The 18,005-nt window shown below is 52.2% G+C and overlaps 5 protein-coding genes across 5 annotated transcripts; 3 read left to right on the top strand and 2 right to left on the bottom strand.

Annotated features, from left to right (window-relative positions):
- Nucleotides 1-470: 470 nt before the first annotated feature.
- Nucleotides 471-5,296, top strand: CABS01_14737 (NACHT and TPR domain-containing protein; the record flags this gene model as incomplete). Its single annotated transcript, XM_060548075.1, has 2 exons — nt 471-581; nt 707-5,296. Coding segments are annotated over 2 exons (4,701 nt in total), but the record flags the coding sequence as incomplete, so codon positions are not given.
- Nucleotides 5,297-6,278: 982 nt separating this feature from the next.
- On the bottom strand, nt 6,279-6,971 carry CABS01_14736 (uncharacterized protein; the record flags this gene model as incomplete). The annotated part of the gene is made up of 2 exons (XM_060548074.1): nt 6,279-6,800; nt 6,921-6,971. 2 exons carry the CDS (start codon nt 6,969-6,971, stop codon nt 6,279-6,281), a joined length of 573 nt encoding a protein of 190 aa, XP_060393013.1.
- A 3,778-nt stretch (nt 6,972-10,749) lies between these two features.
- On the top strand, nt 10,750-11,136 carry CABS01_14735 (uncharacterized protein; the record flags this gene model as incomplete). The annotated part of the gene is made up of 1 exon (XM_060548073.1): nt 10,750-11,136. One exon carries the CDS (start codon nt 10,750-10,752, stop codon nt 11,134-11,136), a length of 387 nt encoding a protein of 128 aa, XP_060393012.1.
- A 1,605-nt stretch (nt 11,137-12,741) lies between these two features.
- CABS01_14734 (uncharacterized protein) lies at nt 12,742-13,356 on the top strand (the record flags this gene model as incomplete). Its single annotated transcript, XM_060548072.1, has 2 exons — nt 12,742-12,785; nt 12,840-13,356. 2 exons carry the CDS (start codon nt 12,742-12,744, stop codon nt 13,354-13,356), a joined length of 561 nt encoding a protein of 186 aa, XP_060393011.1.
- Nucleotides 13,357-13,665: 309 nt separating this feature from the next.
- On the bottom strand, nt 13,666-16,806 carry CABS01_14733 (glycosyl hydrolase family 43; the record flags this gene model as incomplete). Its single annotated transcript, XM_060548071.1, has 1 exon — nt 13,666-16,806. The coding sequence occupies one exon, from the start codon at nt 16,804-16,806 to the stop codon at nt 13,666-13,668; it is 3,141 nt and encodes a 1,046-aa protein (XP_060393010.1).
- Between the last annotated feature and the right edge of the window lie 1,199 nt (nt 16,807-18,005).

Here is an 18,005-nt window from a genome sequence, read left to right as displayed (position 1 = left end):
GAAACAATGAGGCTCTTGAGCACTGTTCATGAAAGCCGTCATAAGAAACGGGCAGGCTATTGAACCAGTCACTCCCTCACTGAACAAGAAGCTGATTGTCATGACTCTCAGAGGTGTACATCAGCCCTCTCTGGCACTCGCAGCGGGAGCCGACGTGGCATAGCTACCTACCTACCTTACACCCCGCAGTTCTGGTGTTTTTGAGGTTCCATAGTGAGAATCCTACGCTACCTCGTCTAGTATTCTCTGCATACGCCGTCTCGCCGCGATATCCACCGGGCCCCAATGAGCTGACGAGCTGACCTCAGTGACCTTGACCTGAGCAGGGCTTCGTCTTGTCGGTTATGTCACGCGTCGCGGTGACGGTTTGCAGCTTGCGGCTTGCCATGCATTCACCGCCTCATTTCGCCTCGTCTGGCCTGGCCTGAACAGCCTTGACTCTGAACAGCCTGCCTACCTGACCTTACAGACTGAACAAGCTGTCTTCCTGGCCTCGGACTGGTTGGTCGACTTTGATTGCACAGCTGCCCAAGTCTCCGCAAGCTTACTCGTACCTTACTACTTGTAGAGTACGAGGTAAGGTAGATCTACCCCTCGTCACTCCCGATCTCTCTCACGCACGTCTCACCACCACCACCACCTTCTTTTACCTTGCCTTGGTACTTTAAAGCAACTTGATCTTAGGTGCTTACTTCCTTAGTTGTAGCCACTCGGTCGCTCCCGCGCTCCTTCCGTTGCCTTAGCTTGCGGTTTCAACTTTTTTGGGCAGTTGCTTTCCCGTCCACCGTCATCTCGTCCCTGCCTCTTTTCAAGTACCGCCTTAGGCCAATCTGAGCTGCAACTTCTGGCCGAAACCACACCCCGCCAAGTGGGTGACGAACTTCACTTCTACTACTCCTCTTCGTCGTCCTCCTCCTCCACTACTATTGGCGTTGTTGTGATTGCTTTGTCCTCTGCATCTTCACCTCGGAAGAAATCCCTTGCGAATATGGGCGGCTCCGATGCCATCGACCGGCGATTTGCCGACGTCCTAGACAAAGCTCAGAAACAGTATGCCGATTCCCAGGGGGGGATTGATCTCACGGCTTACATGAGCCCGCCCATCAAGTCCACCGAGGACCTCATGGGACTCATTGCCGACGAGAACAAAAAGTTCCAAATGTTTCGAGACAAGCGCAAATACATATTCGACCACCTAGCGGCCGCTTGCAAACCTCTCGAGATTGCCGGCGAAGCATTAGCAGGGGCGGCCGAAAGTGTTTTTCCACCAGGCCAGACCATCTTCGCAGTCGTCGCTTACCTTATCAATACCGCCAATGGTATTAGAGAAAACTACGATGTCATCATTACTTTATTTGAACAGGTCAAGGACTTCACTATTAGATTCAGATTCTACGTCTCCGAGGAGATGTCATCCGAACTACAGGACAAGCTCGTCGAGGTTCTCGTTACCGTTTTCGAAATTTTCGTCATCGCCGCACACGAGGCAAAAATGGGCCGTCTCAAGCGCTTTGTCAAGGATTTGTTCGGCAAGGGAAGCAAGGTATCTGATGCCATGACGAAGCTGGCTTCCCTCACCGAGAGCGAAGAGCGCCTGGTCATCGCAGAAACCAGTGCTGGCGTCAAACGGTCCCTTTCAAATGAGCAGAAGCTCCTAGAAATGATGTCAAGAGTCGATGTCAACGTCCAGACCCTGCGCAACGAGACTCGCGTGCCCCAAACGAGAGAGCAAGCTCTTTCTTCCAATAGAGACAAACTCAAGAAGATTCTCCAACCCTCCGTTTACCCCGTGGATACCTATACTGCTCTAGACAGGACGCGCACCGCTGGCACCTGCGAATGGATTCTGCAAGACCCTGCTCTCCAGGCTTGGATAGCTGGCGATGTTCGTTTCCTCTGGATTTCTGGAAATCCCGGCACAGGAAAGTCATACCTGACCTCTCGTATGGTGTCGTGGGGCCGAGATCTGCTCGACGAACAGCAAACTACCAGCATGATGGGCTACTTCTTCTTCCGCCAGAACAACCCTGAATCTAGATCCGTGGTCCAGGCTATCAAAGACATGGCATACCAAATCAGTGAGCAAGATGTCTTTTACGGCAAACAGCTCGTCCAGAACATCTCTTCCAGCGATGAGATCAAGACTGTCTCGAGCGCCTTTCGGAAATTACTCGAAGACCCCTGCAAGCCAGACAAATGGAAGAGACACATTTATCTCCTTGTGGACGGCCTAGATGAAGCCGAGCCGAGAGAAGTCACAGAGTTCTTATCACTGCTGTACGGCCTGAACAAGCAACAATCGACTGGAACAAGAGTGCAGGTTGCTCTGGTTGGACGGAATACTCTTACAGAGGAAGTTCAGGAATCGATGGGAGACGAATCTATCAGCCGATCGCTTCTTGTCACACCCGACCGGAATGGGGCCGACATTGAGTCGTACATCAAGGAGGGCGTCAATCGTTCTCGCATTCTTCGAAGCTCCACACAAAAAGAAAAGGACAAAATCATCGATGCCATGATCAAACAAGTCGACGGTCTTTTCATTCTGGCCAAGTTCATGTTGACTGAGATCAACAGAAACAGACACCTAACGGACATTGCCAACAGCTTGAAGACCTACCCCAAGGAGATGAATGGAATGTTGACAAAGACCGTACTCGATTTCAGCACATCCTTCACCCAAAGAGATGCAGACGATCTGAACGAAATCTTGCGTTGGGTCTCGGTTGCTGAGATGGGCCTGACCCTCCAGCAAATCGAGTCTTTTCTGGCCCTTAAGATGGGAGACGCCCCGCTGGACCTTGAAGGATTACTGAGAGGCAAGCTCTCCTGCTTCTTCACACTCGAGCGGGAAGATGGGCTCTCGACAGCTGATCTCATTGAAAAGCACGAAAGAAACCCCCGGTTCGATTCCTTGGACACTGATGTAATCAGGGAGATTCAGTATGATTCAAAAAAGAGCACAACCTATGTCAGCTTCTTTCATGATTCCGTCAAGGAGTTCTTCCGAGGAGACTCATCAACGAATCTCAAGGCACCTGGCGCGCAGTGCCCGTCCATTGGGTTCCATCTTGCCGACGCGAGACTGCACGTTCTCAAAACCTGTTTGCGGATCTTCACTGACCCAGCATACTTTACTTTGGGCAAGGATGGACTCTCTGCGCAAAGGTACGCTGCCTGGTACTGGCAAGAGCACTTGGACGACGTCGATGTCACCGCTATCTCTAAATCTGAGAAGGCCGACATCGGCATACGTCTCTTCACCATGATGACCGACCCGGATATCCTTCTTACCTGGACGAACCTGTTTGAGGAAAGTCTCGACATCTGGACTGACCATAATATCGAGATTGTTTCTCAGTGGCTGAGAGATGCCGATGCCATAAGCTCTCTGACTCCGGAGCAGAAGGAGTGGACCAAGTCGGCGACAGCAAGCCCTGCAAAACTGCTTGAACCTATGGGGAGGACGTTCGCCAAGGCTTGGCTTGGCGAAGGCTCTCGAATATACATGACGACGTTGTTCTGTTTCGGTGTCGTCCAGTCACTGCCGCTGCTGGAGGGGGGCGGCAAATGGTCTGATTCCGAATATCACTGGCAGGATGTGTCACTGGAAACGAGGATCCAGCAAGCCGCCGACTGGGCGAACCAACCTAAAACGGGACATTGGCTACGGAGAATCGGTAGTACTCTCTTGAACTTGGGAGAGCACACCAAAGCACTGGAATACTTCAATAATGCTTTCGAAAAGGATGGTAACAAGGCAGAAAGCTTTGGCCGAATGGGATTGTGTCACGGCCTGAATGGCAACTACGGAGAGGCCCTGAGACTACATCGTGAATGCGAGTCGTTGGAGGAGACGCGCATGGCTGAGGGTCTTTACACTACCGACCAGGAGGTTAAGGGTGCCAAATGGAGACTCTACAGAAATCAGGCTCAGATTGCGGAGTGCTACAACCGCATGGGCCGCATCGACGAATCGATCGAGTATTGCCGCAAGGCTATGGACGTCTATGACGCCCCTGACTTTGAGCCCCAAATCGCCTATATCAAGGTCCTCACCGAGAACAACCGTCTTCCAGAGTTGATGAAGCTCTCTGATGAAATGGATGGCCGGTTTTCGGATGCGGATAGAGGAAACTCTCGTTTCGTACAATTCCTCTTGACCCAGATCCCTGATCCATCAATCAAGGACTGGTTTCCACAGGCGGCGGCTCGCGCAGATCCAAGGAGGACAGATGACTTGGCAGAACGCTACCGTAGTGCCATCCAATCCGCGCAAGACGACCAAGATTCTTGGAAACAATTCTATCTGCAGAACGCACTCGGCAACATATTTTTGGCGGCGCAGGATTACACTACTCTTATCCCTATTCATGAGAGGATCTGCTTTCACGATTACAAAGCAAAGGGCAGTCTGCCTGTCCGGATCGAGTACATTGCTTCATTCAAGCAGCTTACCAGAGCATACTTCATCAAAGCGCTGGAGGCTGACCAGACATTGGTATCCGAAGCCAGTGGTCTATGGGTCAAAAAGCTGGAGAAGCTCATGCAGCAGCAGGAAAAGTACCAGAACAAGAATGTCCCGCTCCACATGGCTGGTTTCGACTTCAATGAACCATCCATCTCCCTGATAGTGCTATATCGTCTGCGCAACAGAGACGAGGAATTACGGCAACTCGTCCACGGTCTTGTCTCTGAATGTCTCAAACTCTTAGAGGACGAGGAGCCTCAGAATGACGAGATCAGCATCCGCCACCTTCAGCGGTGTCTGCTTGCCGCCGGAGACGAAGACAATGCCAAAGCGTTATGGCAGTCGACAAGAACCCCGTCGCTGTCTGCTACTATTTCTGGTCACTTGAAAGCTGACCGAAGACGATCGAGCTCGCCCAAGATCGGCGGGTTGTCACCTAGGATGTCGTTGTCACCCAACAGACGGAGCAAGCAAATATTCCTCACGAAGATCTTCTCAGAAGGCAACGATGTATCTTGCGACCACTGCCTCAAGAGGTTTGAGCCGTCGGAAACGTTCGCAGTGTGTCGGTACTGCATCGACTTGAAGTTTTGCATGCCCTGCTTAGACGTCGTCAAGAGTCAGAAGTTTGAGCCAGGCCACACCTCGGTGTGCAAGCCCAGCCACGACTGGCTCATGGTGCCGCCCTTGACAGTCAATCTTCAGGCTAATGAGATTTTGGTTGATGGCCAGGTGGGCAAACTGGAGGAGTGGAAGTCAAGGCTACGGAAAGAGTGGGTAAAGACCAAGCAGGGTAACAAAGTAAAGGGGCTTGGAATAATGTAGATGCAGACCATGGAGACGTGGCTGAATGTTGCGTGAGTGGCAATGCACGAGTGCTATGACGGCAACTTTCTCGTCAGAAAGGCCGTGCCGCCCGAGGGATTATTGCTCTGCGCTTTTGGGTGTAGTATGATGATAGATTAGTGCTTAATAGCCGCACTTACAGTGCAGCATACCCAGTGCCATTGCGTTCAAAGTATTGTGGCTCTCTGTCCAACCTTTAAGCGCCGACATGAGTGCTAGATCTCACTCAACCCACGTAGACTCAGCTTCTGATATCATTACCTGACATCGAGGCAAGATGTTCGCGGACCAAGGCCAGAATCGAGCATGGGGTGCTGAGTGCTCCAAGTCAGTTCGCCGATGGAGACGGAAGAGCGGAGGATTGGAACAACTTGAATTTGGGAGCTCCAGCCTGGCAGGTCGGGTCTCGGAGCAGGGAATGGCAACATCTTAAGTAAGGTAAGGTAGGTAAGGTATTAGTCAATGAGGCGCGGAAAACCCGTCGACCTTTGTACATAGAACGTGTTCTGCCGCGGGACATGGGCAAATGAACCTCGGATCGGGCCCACATCCCGCTCACATAGGGGGCCGGTAGACTTCCGAAGCGGCCAGGCGCAGGTCCGTGACTGCGGGGCCGGCGGGCGGCATCACCGAGCAGAGGAAAGCTTAACGAAGTCTGAAAGTTACAACGGGAGACTGACTCGGGATGGATGACATCAGCGAGGGATATTCGGGTACGGGGCACGGGAGATCGTTCGGGTAGGAGTAGAGTTGCCGTGGAGTATCATCTAAAATGGGCTTCAAGTTGGTGCTGTTGAAGTGATGCTACCTCACTTGGTGTTGCTGACCTTAGACTCGATGGACCGCGGCGATCATCACGGCCTCATCTTCAATAAGTCACTCAACGCAGTGGAACATAATCCCAGTGGAAAGGGTTTGTATTCATAAGTCATTTCTCGCACGAGAACCTCGGCCCACGAAACTATGCACCGGCGTCCTTGAGAGCAGCCTGTCCCTGCTTCACAATAGCATCCGTCTCATCGGCGCTCAACCCGGGAAGCGGGATCCGCTTGCCCTTGGAATCAATCGACCCGGGCGCCTTCTTGTCCTTGAGATCGAGGCCGGTGACGATCTCGGCCGCCTCCGAGTCCGTCAGCCCGGTCGTCGGGTTGACTTTGTTGTCACCAATCGCCTCGACGCGCGGATCGCCCTTTTTCGGCGTCTTTGCGGTCTTTGTGGTCTTGGCGGTGCCGCTCCCCGACGCCTTTGCTTGTCTCGGCTCCACTGCCGCTGGAGGCAGGCTCCTCGTCTTCGTTGCTGCTGCTGCTGCCGCACTCTCCTCCTCTGCCTCGTCTTCTTCCTCTGCATCTCGTGCTGTTACCGTCTCGACGCGGGAGAGACTCATGTCGTCGACGAGGGCGGGGGCGGCGGAACCTTTGAATTCGATGTCGCGGCGGTTGACGAGATCGACGGGTTGGCGGGCAGTGAGACCGTTGAGAGCGGGCTGTGTTGAGACGTGTTAGCATCAGAGCGTTGTTTCGGTGTATCAAGATCTGTCGGGTGTTGTTGCGACATGACAATAGAAAGAAGAGGAAAAAAAGAAGAAAAGAAAAGAAAAACATACCAGAGCCGATGCACCGCCCGATAAGGCGAGGAAGACGATTGAGAAACGCATCTTTCTTTATTTTGTCTCGATGAGAGTGAGCGTTGTAATGTGTTGTGTTGTAAAGATCACACACGAAAAATTGATTCAAAATTTTGGCGTGGTTGAAACGACTGTCGGCTACGAGAAAATCCAAGAAACCGAGAGCAGAACAATTGATTTGCAGATTGCAAGTTTGCACAAGTGATGGTGTGTGAGAGAGTGAGTGTGAGATGATGTGTCGACACCGAACTGCTGGTGGTTTACAAATGATACCAGGTCGTTGATGAAACGGTTCAAGTAAATCAGTGAAAAGAAGACAACCAACCAAAGAGAATGGAAGCAGAGAGCCGGTAGAGGTGGAGGGTGGGAGGGGGGTCCAAACACTTTGGGCAACACGTTCTTTGATCTGAACTATATAGTTGATTCAATGTTCGGGCATGCCATCTTAATTCCCACGCCATGCGGCGGCCATGTCGACACACCGAACACAAGAGACATCCGAAGTTGAGAGCACGAACCAATGTCCATGTGCATCTGGGCACCGGTATCATGTCAGTGGAGAAGGGGGGCCATGTTGGAGAGAAGTCTCAACCACGTACCCTTGTCAAGTCTGTCGTGCATCTGGGATTCTGGGCTGCCTTGGGGGGCCTCTGCGATGACATTCCACCCGAAGACAAAACCCCAAAGAGATGGGAAGCCCCAGCTGCTCCACGGATGAGACACAGGGATGATGCCGTATATCCAAAACTATGGCGAATCAACTGGCAGGCTGAGACGGCACAAGGGGTCCTTGGAACAAGAAGGGGATTCCATAGAAGTTCCCTAGAAGGCTGGGCTGCGCGTTGGTTGAAGCACGACTCCGTGGACTACCACATCACCACAGAAAGGGTGTGTCTGCGTTGGGTTTGGATGATTTGAGTGCAGGCTGTTTCGCTGGGTAGCATCAGAGCGCCTCTTTCCGGACTCTCTAGGGGGTTGGTTTCTGTCATTGTGGGCGACCAACACACCTATTTTTGCACTCTCAGACTTTGGTCTCCTGAGTCTTGACTAGTTAACTCTCTTCTCTTGGAGGGGAAGGGGAAATAGTCGGGTCTGGAAGTCTCTGGACTAACAGCGCAGCGCAGTCCGCAGTCGCCGAACACCTGGCCTCCTACTCGTAGTCTCCAGGTCCAGAGTTCAGCACGACATGAACCGTTGACTTTTTTTCCCTCTCGTCCAAACATCGGTCCTCGCATCGAGACCGAGGCCGCGAGCAACGCACCGACCAGCCCGACTTTTTCGGGTGGTTGAGCTTTTTGAAAGGGGGGTTTGCCGGGGGCATTCGTGGTCTTGGAGGGGCAGATTTGTCACTTTGGGCGGAGTGAAACAGCAACGCCCGACTCGACGTGCTGTGACGAACGAGGGTTCTTGTTCCGCCACACGCACATAGCATAACTTCTGTGCAATTCCCGTGAGGCGCTATGGATGTTCCTTGACATAAATGTGCGCATCTACCGCACGAGTGCGTGTGTGCTCACCTCCCGACCATGACAAGCCTTTTTCCTCGCCTCATCTACACGAGCAAATGAGGCGGTGTTTGGGTGAATAGGGGCTATCCGAAGGCCCAGTAGGTGCGGATAGAAAAGGATTGGCCACTTGGTGAAGAACAAAGTGTACGATAACTCTAAATCAAAGTAGGCTCGGGCCCATTCAACGTTGGCCAGAACTGAGGGACCGGTATCCGTACAGCACACTAACACATAGTAAGTGCTGCAAGGAACGGGTAAAGTAATAAAGAGCCCAGTGGAAGATGGGCACCGAGATAAGATTGATTGCGATCCGCCCCCAACTTCTTCTAACCCAGGCCCACCCCGGCCGACACCGACGGTTAACTCGGCCCGGAGCCGGATAAAAGATTGCGTGCTGTACATACAGTAGTAGACAGATTTTGTGGCTCTGCTTTCCCCAGAGCGGGATGTTAGTGTACTAGTGTAGGTAGTCTATTTCATTAATGCCCGTCGCGTTCCCTCCTTACGCAGTACACAGTAGTGCCGTCGAACCGTCTTTGCCGCCCTCGCGCACTGAAAAGGTTACCTGAGACACTGCCCCGTCTTCCGAGGGTGCACGATTGTGGCAATGGGCGACGAAAGGTGCTGACGGCCTCCGTGGCAAGCAACAGACCACCCAAGTTCAACAGACCAACGGTTTGGGGACCCGGCCTGCCGGGCTTAGCTCGGCACCATGGCAATACGGCACCAAGGGTTAAAAAACCTCACCATCTCGCATCGTCATGCGTTGAGAGTCGCAAGAAGTGGTCACACTGCGAGCCTCCTTCGGTGGTTCGGCACTGGCGCAATTTACTTGTAACGAGAGCACGGCCTATAAGTTGCCAGATATCGGACGTGGGGCCGGTTTGCCGGGGTGCCGGGGCCGCCTTTACTCACTCCCAGACTCTCCAAGGCCCCAGGTTCGAAGGCCAGACTTAACATGGCTCAACCGCCGGCATGGAATCTTCTCATAACGTCCAGAAGAGGGAATTCAACGAGGGGGGCTTGTCCCAAAAGAGCTCGCTTTCGTTGATGGGCCATGGTAGTGTCTCATATCCTAGTAGCAGATCGCATATTTTCAGCTCGAATCCCACCGCTTACGAGCAACTCTCTCACGTGGGCTTCCTATTCGATAGTGCGGACCTTGGCATCTAGGTTGAGGCCTATGATTCATCAACTCGGTCTTTCTCTACTGCCGATATCTTGTGATGCTGGGAGACGTCCGGCACTCATAGTCAACGCGGCAACTCCACCACATCTGTGACACGGAACTTATCAATCAAATAGCTCGAGAGAATGAGAGAGATTAATGGATCGCTGCACTTTCAGTAGTAGACGCAAACTCGAATCCTCTTACGGACATGATGAGCAGCGAGGGCCAGGTCGACTGATTGCCGCCTTTCATGCGCATCGACAGACGCTGTTGACTAGAACTTGCACTTAAATAAAAAGACTGCTTGCAGGAGTCTAATCTGAAGCCTTTCCATATTTGGCAGGCAATGACCAGGACCTACGGATAAGTCTTGGTCACATCTGCAAACTCTCATTCGGATGTTGCAAGATCCCCCAGTTTTACGGACCTGATTGTGATGAGTTTACCTTCCTACAGAGGTCTACGTATACAACATAGCCTAAGTAATGCGTGAAAGAACATCTAATAAACTCAAATTTATGAGTAACATCGGGACAAGCCGTCCGGCTTGGTAAAGAATAAGCCACAAGTGTACTAAATGCTACTACCATCCTACAAGTGAACTCTCCCGACAATGGTCCACGAAATAGCAGGGTCCCGCGGCTCAAGAAACCCCAAAATATTGCGTAGGACGAAAGATGCAAAAAGTTCTCTTCTAGTTTTCATTTTTATATGAGTTAGAGTCAATCTGCTAGCATGAACTTCTAGCATGAGTTGAATAGTGTGATGATTCAACCGTTGTTCGGGGACGTAGATCGAGGGATCCGCTCAATCGGGGACTTAGGGGATAATAGAGCCAAGCATCGCCTAGGTAAGCGGCCAATGTTCTACAACCCGAACTCCGTGGTAAATCATACTTTCTCTTCACTTATATATAAGAGAGGTGCTTGATCGATCTTAGAGTTTTGTCCGCGGAAAACGGGTGCTACTTAGACGAGACACAAACATCACAACAATCACGAGTCTCTAGCATCACACAAGAACAGCTCATCTTGTTTGCCTGCTAGGTGGCTATAGAACAGCCATCAAATCTCTGGTTGACGCCACAAAGTCGAAACCACTCGCTGAGCGTCCCTACGCTACTCCAAGAATGCGGTACCAAGAGTACCTGGAGGCGTACAACAGCCCCAATGAAAGCGCCAAATCACACTTTTACGCCGAGGACTGCCAATTCCAGTTCCGCGACTTGAAATTGTCTGGAAGGAAACCAATCATGGCCATGTTCGCCAAGGGTCACATTGGCGTCAAAGAAGAGCTGCGACCTATTCATGTGCTGGAAACCGATACACATATTTTGGCTGAGCTGGATGCGTGCTTCATGCCCTTTGAAGACACACCGGACAACTTGATCCACCCATTCAAGAAACACCAGCCGATTTCCTTTCGATTCTTCGCTTCGTATGAGATACGCGACAATCAGATACACTCATTCCGGCTGGCGCACTGGCCTCAGCCGACGGCTATCGAGCCGTTCTGAACAGATGCGGCACATATCCGTCGGCAGAAGCTTTTGCTGAGAAAAACCAGGCAATGCTCGCTAATTCCAGGATTGGGCCGTAGTTCAAAACGAGAAGAGTGTTTAGTATTAGCTCTAACTCGAAGCCACAAATTATGACTACGTTGGTTGAGAGATTGCGGTAACATCAAGTCCAGGTCGCACGCGTGAAGTCGAGTTACGGTCACAATGCCTTGTTTGTGGATACTCCGTGCGATAGTATATCACGCAAACTAGACCTCGTACGTCTGAGTCCAAAATGAGAGCAGAACGGACGTCATGACGGGCAGTGAGGTGGTCGTGTAAATCCAAATTGCCAAGCTTCATCACATCCTGATTCACATACCCAAGCGTGTTAGGCAATGGCGGCCGGCTTCTACAAGTGAGCATCGACAGGAAAGCCTCAATCTCAATGGACCTATATTGATCAGCAGTAAGATGTCAGCTATCTAACACTACATCGGAAACTCAGTCGCCGATCACCTGAACAGCCTTGAACAACCTTGCCAGGGAGTTCGTGAGTGAGGTTTGGATGTCTTAGACTTAAAACCGGAAGTTCTGACGTTACAGTGATTGCCTACTCTTGGCCAAAGCCACTCAGCAAAATGCCAAGGCTCAGCTGAGTTCAACGTTCCGAAAAGCGAACGTGCCACAGATTGCTTTAGTGGACACAAGGGGCGCACTGCTGATCAAGCTCCATATCCGTCTTTAGATACCGCTCCCCCTTCCCTTTGAAGCCTTGTCTTGGAATCTGAAGCGTCAGAGCTCGGCATTCTTCGAGGCCGTTTATGCCATGCCAGTTATTATTTGGTTCTTTCTGAATAAGTTAATGCCGGCTTTCTGCTCGACTTCATGTTTACTCAAGAGGATGTCGATGCTTCTAACTTGGTGAAAACGCTGTCAAGTCTCATCGCGAACTTCAACCTCTTCTCTGTATGCGTGACAGATGAATCAAAGAAAATTTAAGATACTCGAGGCTGCCGGTGTCACGGTGGCCTGGTGCTATGTAGCATGTCTATATTTGGACTCAAGCTATCAGCTATCAGCTATCAGCTATCAGCAACGGCCCGTTCTCGGAAATGATTATTTGCGGGGAAGCTCCTCCCTACGAAGGGGGCTTTTTTCTCCTGTACGACAAAGTGCGCTAGCGTAGTCAATCTTGTAAAGATCATCGGCATGGTATGTGAGGGCAGATACTGAAAACAACATGGTGGTGTTGGCCAAGTACGCCCACAGTTTGTATCCCCCGAAGTCGTCTGGTTGCGGGCTTCGGCAAGGCATCCCCGGAGCTTTTACGGGATTACGATGGCAAAAGTTCTTCGTGATAGGCCAATCCTGTTCGAGTCTGTCGAATGAGCGAACTTGTAACGGGCTGTGGACCTCGATTGCCTTACGTCGTGAAGTTGTGGCATGTCTCAGCAGCATCACACAGGACAGTGGATCGTTCACGAGGGTTGTCAGCTGGGCGACTTGTTACTTGACCTCTCACTATTTAAAGGGAGGAGGGTGCGTTCATTCCGACAACCTTGGCGACATCTTCTTCAGCAAAGTCTCACTACAGCGCTAAACCAAAGACCAACAGCTATCATGAGAGTCTTTTCAAGAGGCGTTGCAATCATCGCGATGGCAGTGTAAGAACGATTCCATGCCCACGAACAGGCTAAGCTTAGCTAATAAGTCGGCAGACTTGCCACGGCTGAGGTCCAAGCCGACACGGTCTACTGTCAGACTGTAACGTCGACTGGTACCGTTTGTCCCACATTCGTTCAGTTGGCATGTCTTGCCTTGTCAACCATCTCCAGCCAATGCGGATGTCCATCGACAGTTCCAACGAAATCAGTCGACTACCCGTGTGGTGGAAACCCACCACGCGGCTGCATGGGGACTTCGTATATCTACGAGACTGCAACTCCAACCTGTGGGGGCGTCACTTCCACCACCGAGGCTGTTCCCACAATTGCGCCGACTCCCACTCCCACTACTGCCGGCCTCGAGGCATGTCCAACGGTCTACACAACAGAAATGTGTGACAATTGCATACGGCCCATGTGTGTACAGTTGTCGAAAATCTCTCAGCTTTGCCATTGCCCAACGCCAGTACCCACCGTCACCGTGAACATTGACTGCCCCAATTGCCCTACGGGATGTGGCACTTACTACGAGTACGAGACTGCAAAGCCGGAGTGCGCTCCGACTGCTTGAGTCAACAGATTAAGAGACTTACAGGTGATATCGAGCAATGAGGGGGCAAGATATCAGAACATCCCGGCTGGGATGCATTGCCTTGACTTCGACGCACTCAAATAGCGTCTTGTGGCACTGAACGGGCCAAAGGCATATGGGGACCGTGATGATCTACATCTTTCAAGGCATATGAGTAAGGTAGTCAATAAAAGTAAAATCTTCAAGAAATTTGTCATATTCACAAAGTAGACTTCGAACATCTACAGATATTTCCTAGATATACAATAGCTACGCCACATTTCTCCATAAATCATCATACTTCATCAATCAAAGACGCATCACGCGCGACATGCGCCGGAACTTTTGAGGAACAGTCTGAGGCTCAACGCTCGTCAGAGTAGGAATGACCGGAATGGCCAACCCCGTATCAGCGTTGAAATACAGATGGTCAATAGTCGTCTCGCGTCTGTAACCACCGCCACCGGGGATACCAAAGCGGTGGTAGACAATGTACCAGTCATCGGTGCCGGGGACGTTGAGGATGGAGTTGTGGCCAGTACCGAGGATGCCTTGAGACGTATCCTTCTGCAGGATGACGCCTTGATACGTCCAAGGACCGTTGAAAGTCTTGGAAGTAGCGTAGCCGACACGGTAGTTTTCAGATCCGGTATCGTCGATGGAGTACGTGAGGTGGTAGAGACCCTCGCGGTAAACCATGAAAAGCCCCTCGCGGAAATCTACGAGGCCAGTCATAAGTTGGGCGGTGTCCCACTTGACAGAGACCATGTCGTCGTTCAGCTGTGCGACCAGAGGGTTGCCATTACCCCAGTAAATGTAGTATTTGCCAGAGACCGGATCGTGGAAAGCCGCCGGGTCAATAGCCTGCCCCGTGGTGACGGCCTCGTTGTTGAGGATCATGGCCTCCGGCTGAGCAGTAAATGGTCCCTCGGGGGAGTCGGCTACAGCAACTCCAATTGTCTTCCTGTTCAGAGCTGCGTTCTGGCCGCTAAAGTAGAAGTAGTACTTTCCGTCGCGCTCGGCAATGGTAGGAGCCCAAGCATTGCCGGTCGCCCAGGGAACGTTGCCGTTCGCTCCATCAAGAGTGAGGAAGGGTTCCGCGCTACGGGTCCAGGTGACGAGATCGGTAGACTTCCATGAGTAGAAAGTGTTTCCACCCCAGCCCGGAACTCCGTCGGTGGTAACATAGATGTAGTAGACGCCGTTGAAGACCGCGACGTTAGGGTCAGCATAGAGGCCGGGCAGGACGGGGCTACCCATCTCCACGGCGCTGATGGTCCATTCCGCGACGACCTCTTCACCGTTAGAAAGAACGTACTTGACTGGAGCACTCAAGTCGACAGTCGAGCCAGATGCAGGAGATGAGGTCACACCCTCGGTCGTGGTGAAGACAGGGGCGAGAGCCGTAACGTCAGTGCCCGGCTTGACAGGGAACAAGACTTTGCTGTCAGTGGTGTTGATGATGGCCGGGACCTTCAAGACTGAGGCATCAGAAAGAGAGACTTCCGTGATGGCCCCAACGTTTCCAGAGCGAGAGAGGACTTCGGCAGCTGTCAAGGATCTGTTGAAAATCGCAAACTCGCGAATCTGGCCCTTGAAAAGCTTGTCGCTAGAGTAAACAGACTTTCCGATGTAGTTCGCAGTCGTAACGCCATTGCCAATGTTCTCAGGGTCGATGTTGACATCCTCGTTACGAGCCACCTCGTAGCCATTCAGGTAAATGACAGACGTGCGGCCCGAGATAGTGTAAACAAGGTGCAGCCAAGACCCTGTGGGAAGAGAGGAGCTGGACGCTGCTGACTTCTCACCCGTCCAGTTGCCTGTTGTGATGCTGGCTCTGTAAGGGCTTCCGGTGGTGAAGAGATAGCCATTTCCGTTGCCATCGGCAGCGGTGTTTCCAATGCCGTAGATGAAGTACGGCGTCGTCTGAGAAGCATCTAGGAGAACCTGGACCTCGATGGCAATATCCTCAACGCCCGACAAGATATTGTTGGGAAGTTTGACAAAGTCATCGACACCGTCGAAGGTGAGAGCGCCATCCACAATAGTAGCACCACCATTTATCACAGCGTGGTTACCGTTTCCGGAAGCATCTTGAAGCTGGGTGCCATCAACAGCCGAGAAGTCGTAGCGGAGGATCTCGCCTTCAGCCTCGACTGCTCGGCGTGTGGCCGATGAACCAGTCAAAGAGGCAAGCTCGGCAGCGGTCACAGGGATGACGGTTCCGTGACGCGGGCTGGCCGGCAGGCTGTAGGAAGATGATACGGTCCAGTTGGGGTTGCCAATGTCGGCAGTCTCCAAGGGAATGTAGCCGCGTCCGCCGTATTCATCAACGAAGAGGTAAAACTTCTCACCGTGGACGTCGTCCGGGTTCGATTTGAAGGTAGTTGGGCCCTCAACAGCGCTTGTACCAGCTTTCTTGCCGATGCAAGAGTCGATGATGGTCCACGAGTCCAGGGTAGCGCGAAGAGATGTAGAACTCTCTTGAATGATATCACTGCATCCCGTACCGCTAGCACCTTCGTCCTTCGTGAATCGGTAGTAGGTATCGGCCGACTTGATGACGGTCGAGTCAATTCTCGACATGCCAGCATCCTGCCATATAGAAGTCTCGGAAAAGGTTACGAAGTCGCGAGTGGTTGCGTACAGCATGCGGTGGTAGGTGCTGCCAGTGCGGTTGACATCGCTGTCCTCGTAGAGAGACGAAGCCCAGAAGACCAGATAGGCACCAAGGTCATCGTCGTAGTAAGCCTCGGGTGCCCATGTGTTTCCTGCCTCAGGAGGGGAAACCAAGACATGCCTCTGTGCTGACCAGGTCTTGAGATCGTTAGATTCCCAGACCTCGAGATACCGACTACCAATGCGAACTGAGTCACCCCAAGATGTACCTGAACCAATAGAGAGATCGGTCGCAATGAGGTAGAAGGTATCACCCTCGGGCGATCTGATGAGGAATGGGTCGCGCAGGCCCTTGGTGCCGTATGTAGAGGTCAAGACGGGCTGACCTCCGTTGAGCTCGGTCCACTTCAGGGCGTCGTTGCCTTGACTAGCGGCGAAGTAGATCTTCTCTCCAGCAATGGAGTTTCCGGTGAAGTAAGAGAATGCGTAGCCCGCAAAGGGATCAAGGGCCACGGCTTTGCGGACGGAAGCGACAAGCTCTCGAGTCTGAGAGCTGCCTTCGTAGTCGATGGAAGCGGTGAGAGCCACTTGGGTATCCTCGGCCTGTCTTACGACAACACCACTGCTTGAGATGACCGAGGAGTTGCTTGCCCAGGTGACATTGAGACCGTCAATGGTGGAGGGTAGGTACAGGTTGCCACGGACATCGTCAAGGTTGGTCACGGTGATAGCGGCAAGAGCTGCCTCAACCTTCGCGGTGTTGTCGTCTTGGCCTCTCACAGTCGCCGCGAGGGCGAGTGCGGAGGAGAGCCAGAAGTGAAGCGACTGCATGACTGGGATTGCTCAGAGAGCCACAAATCGTCACCTTGAACATCAAGCCAGAACATGTATCATAGGATCTGCTTCTCACTTTATATATGTAGCATTCCTGTAGTCCGGCCCCGACATACGCAGGAGCGGGATGATCTCCCACATCGCTGGGTCAGGACAAGACAACCCGTCCGAGACTTTGGCCGGCCGGCTTGGGTAGCACTGCGATGGATATTGCGCCCATAAACAGCCCAATGGCCGATCATTGCCTCTTGCTATTACGCAAGCCTCATGCTAGCAATGGAAGATTTGCAAGTTCACTTGTGAGGAGCAAGCGCAGCAGTAAAGGCAAAGCGTCGTGGAACGGTTACACCGAAAGCCCAACGGGAACTTGCGGTAGTCACATTAGCTACCCCGAATACCCTTGTCTCTCCGCACTTTGAATACCCCACAATCTCCAAAGACAACCGGCGATGATGCGCATCCCGGCTGTTGATGGCTGGTTTGCGGGGAAGTCGCAGCCGGTGAGGAGACTAGGACACGATGCGCTCGAGTCAGGCAGCCCGGCGGTGCTCAGGTGACTGAGTGAAGATAGAACACATCAAGTCAAACTCTTCGACGACAGACTTCTTGACTTTAAGGTTGACAAGATCTTTCGAGAGAATTGATCCGACTGAAAGCCGTCGCGGCAAGCATGACGTCGGGCTGAGATGTGCCTGTTCTTGTCTCCAAATCGGGCGTAGTTGGCACAAGCATGGTGCCCTTGATCGCGGTGGTACTTGTCATGGAGAATCTTCCAGATGCGGTCAGATTCTTTCACGTGCCTCCAGGGATGGTGCAATAACAACTCGTATTTTACCGGCAATAGTGGCATGGTCTGCTGGGTAGGGGGAAGAAAGTTGGAAACGGACGATGGCTGGGTGATTTGAGCAGGGGAAAGCTGTTCGTGACATCGCAGAAATGATGTACCGAGGCAAAGTTACCACGCGCTCGAATCAAATTGCTCCCGACGTTACGATTTAGGCAAGTCGCCGCCCCGCAACGCGTCCAAACCTTTACTTAGAGTTCCTGTCACCAGGCAGCGCTCGGGCCGAAGCTGCGCGATGCTATCATCAGACCAAATGAAGTCTGAGTTATTTTCTCACAACCAAGAAAGCCTTGGAGCCTTGCCTGAAAGCTTTCCCCTGCCAAGTATACCCTTGATCGTAGCAAAGACACGC

Source organism: Colletotrichum abscissum (assembly GCF_030869225.1).
Source record: "Colletotrichum abscissum strain IMI 504890 chromosome Unknown Scaffold_57.1, whole genome shotgun sequence".
NCBI lineage: Eukaryota > Fungi > Ascomycota > Sordariomycetes > Glomerellales > Glomerellaceae > Colletotrichum > Colletotrichum abscissum.
The sequence above is the reverse complement of the archived record's forward strand: the minus strand, read 5'-3'. Positions and strand labels throughout refer to the sequence as shown.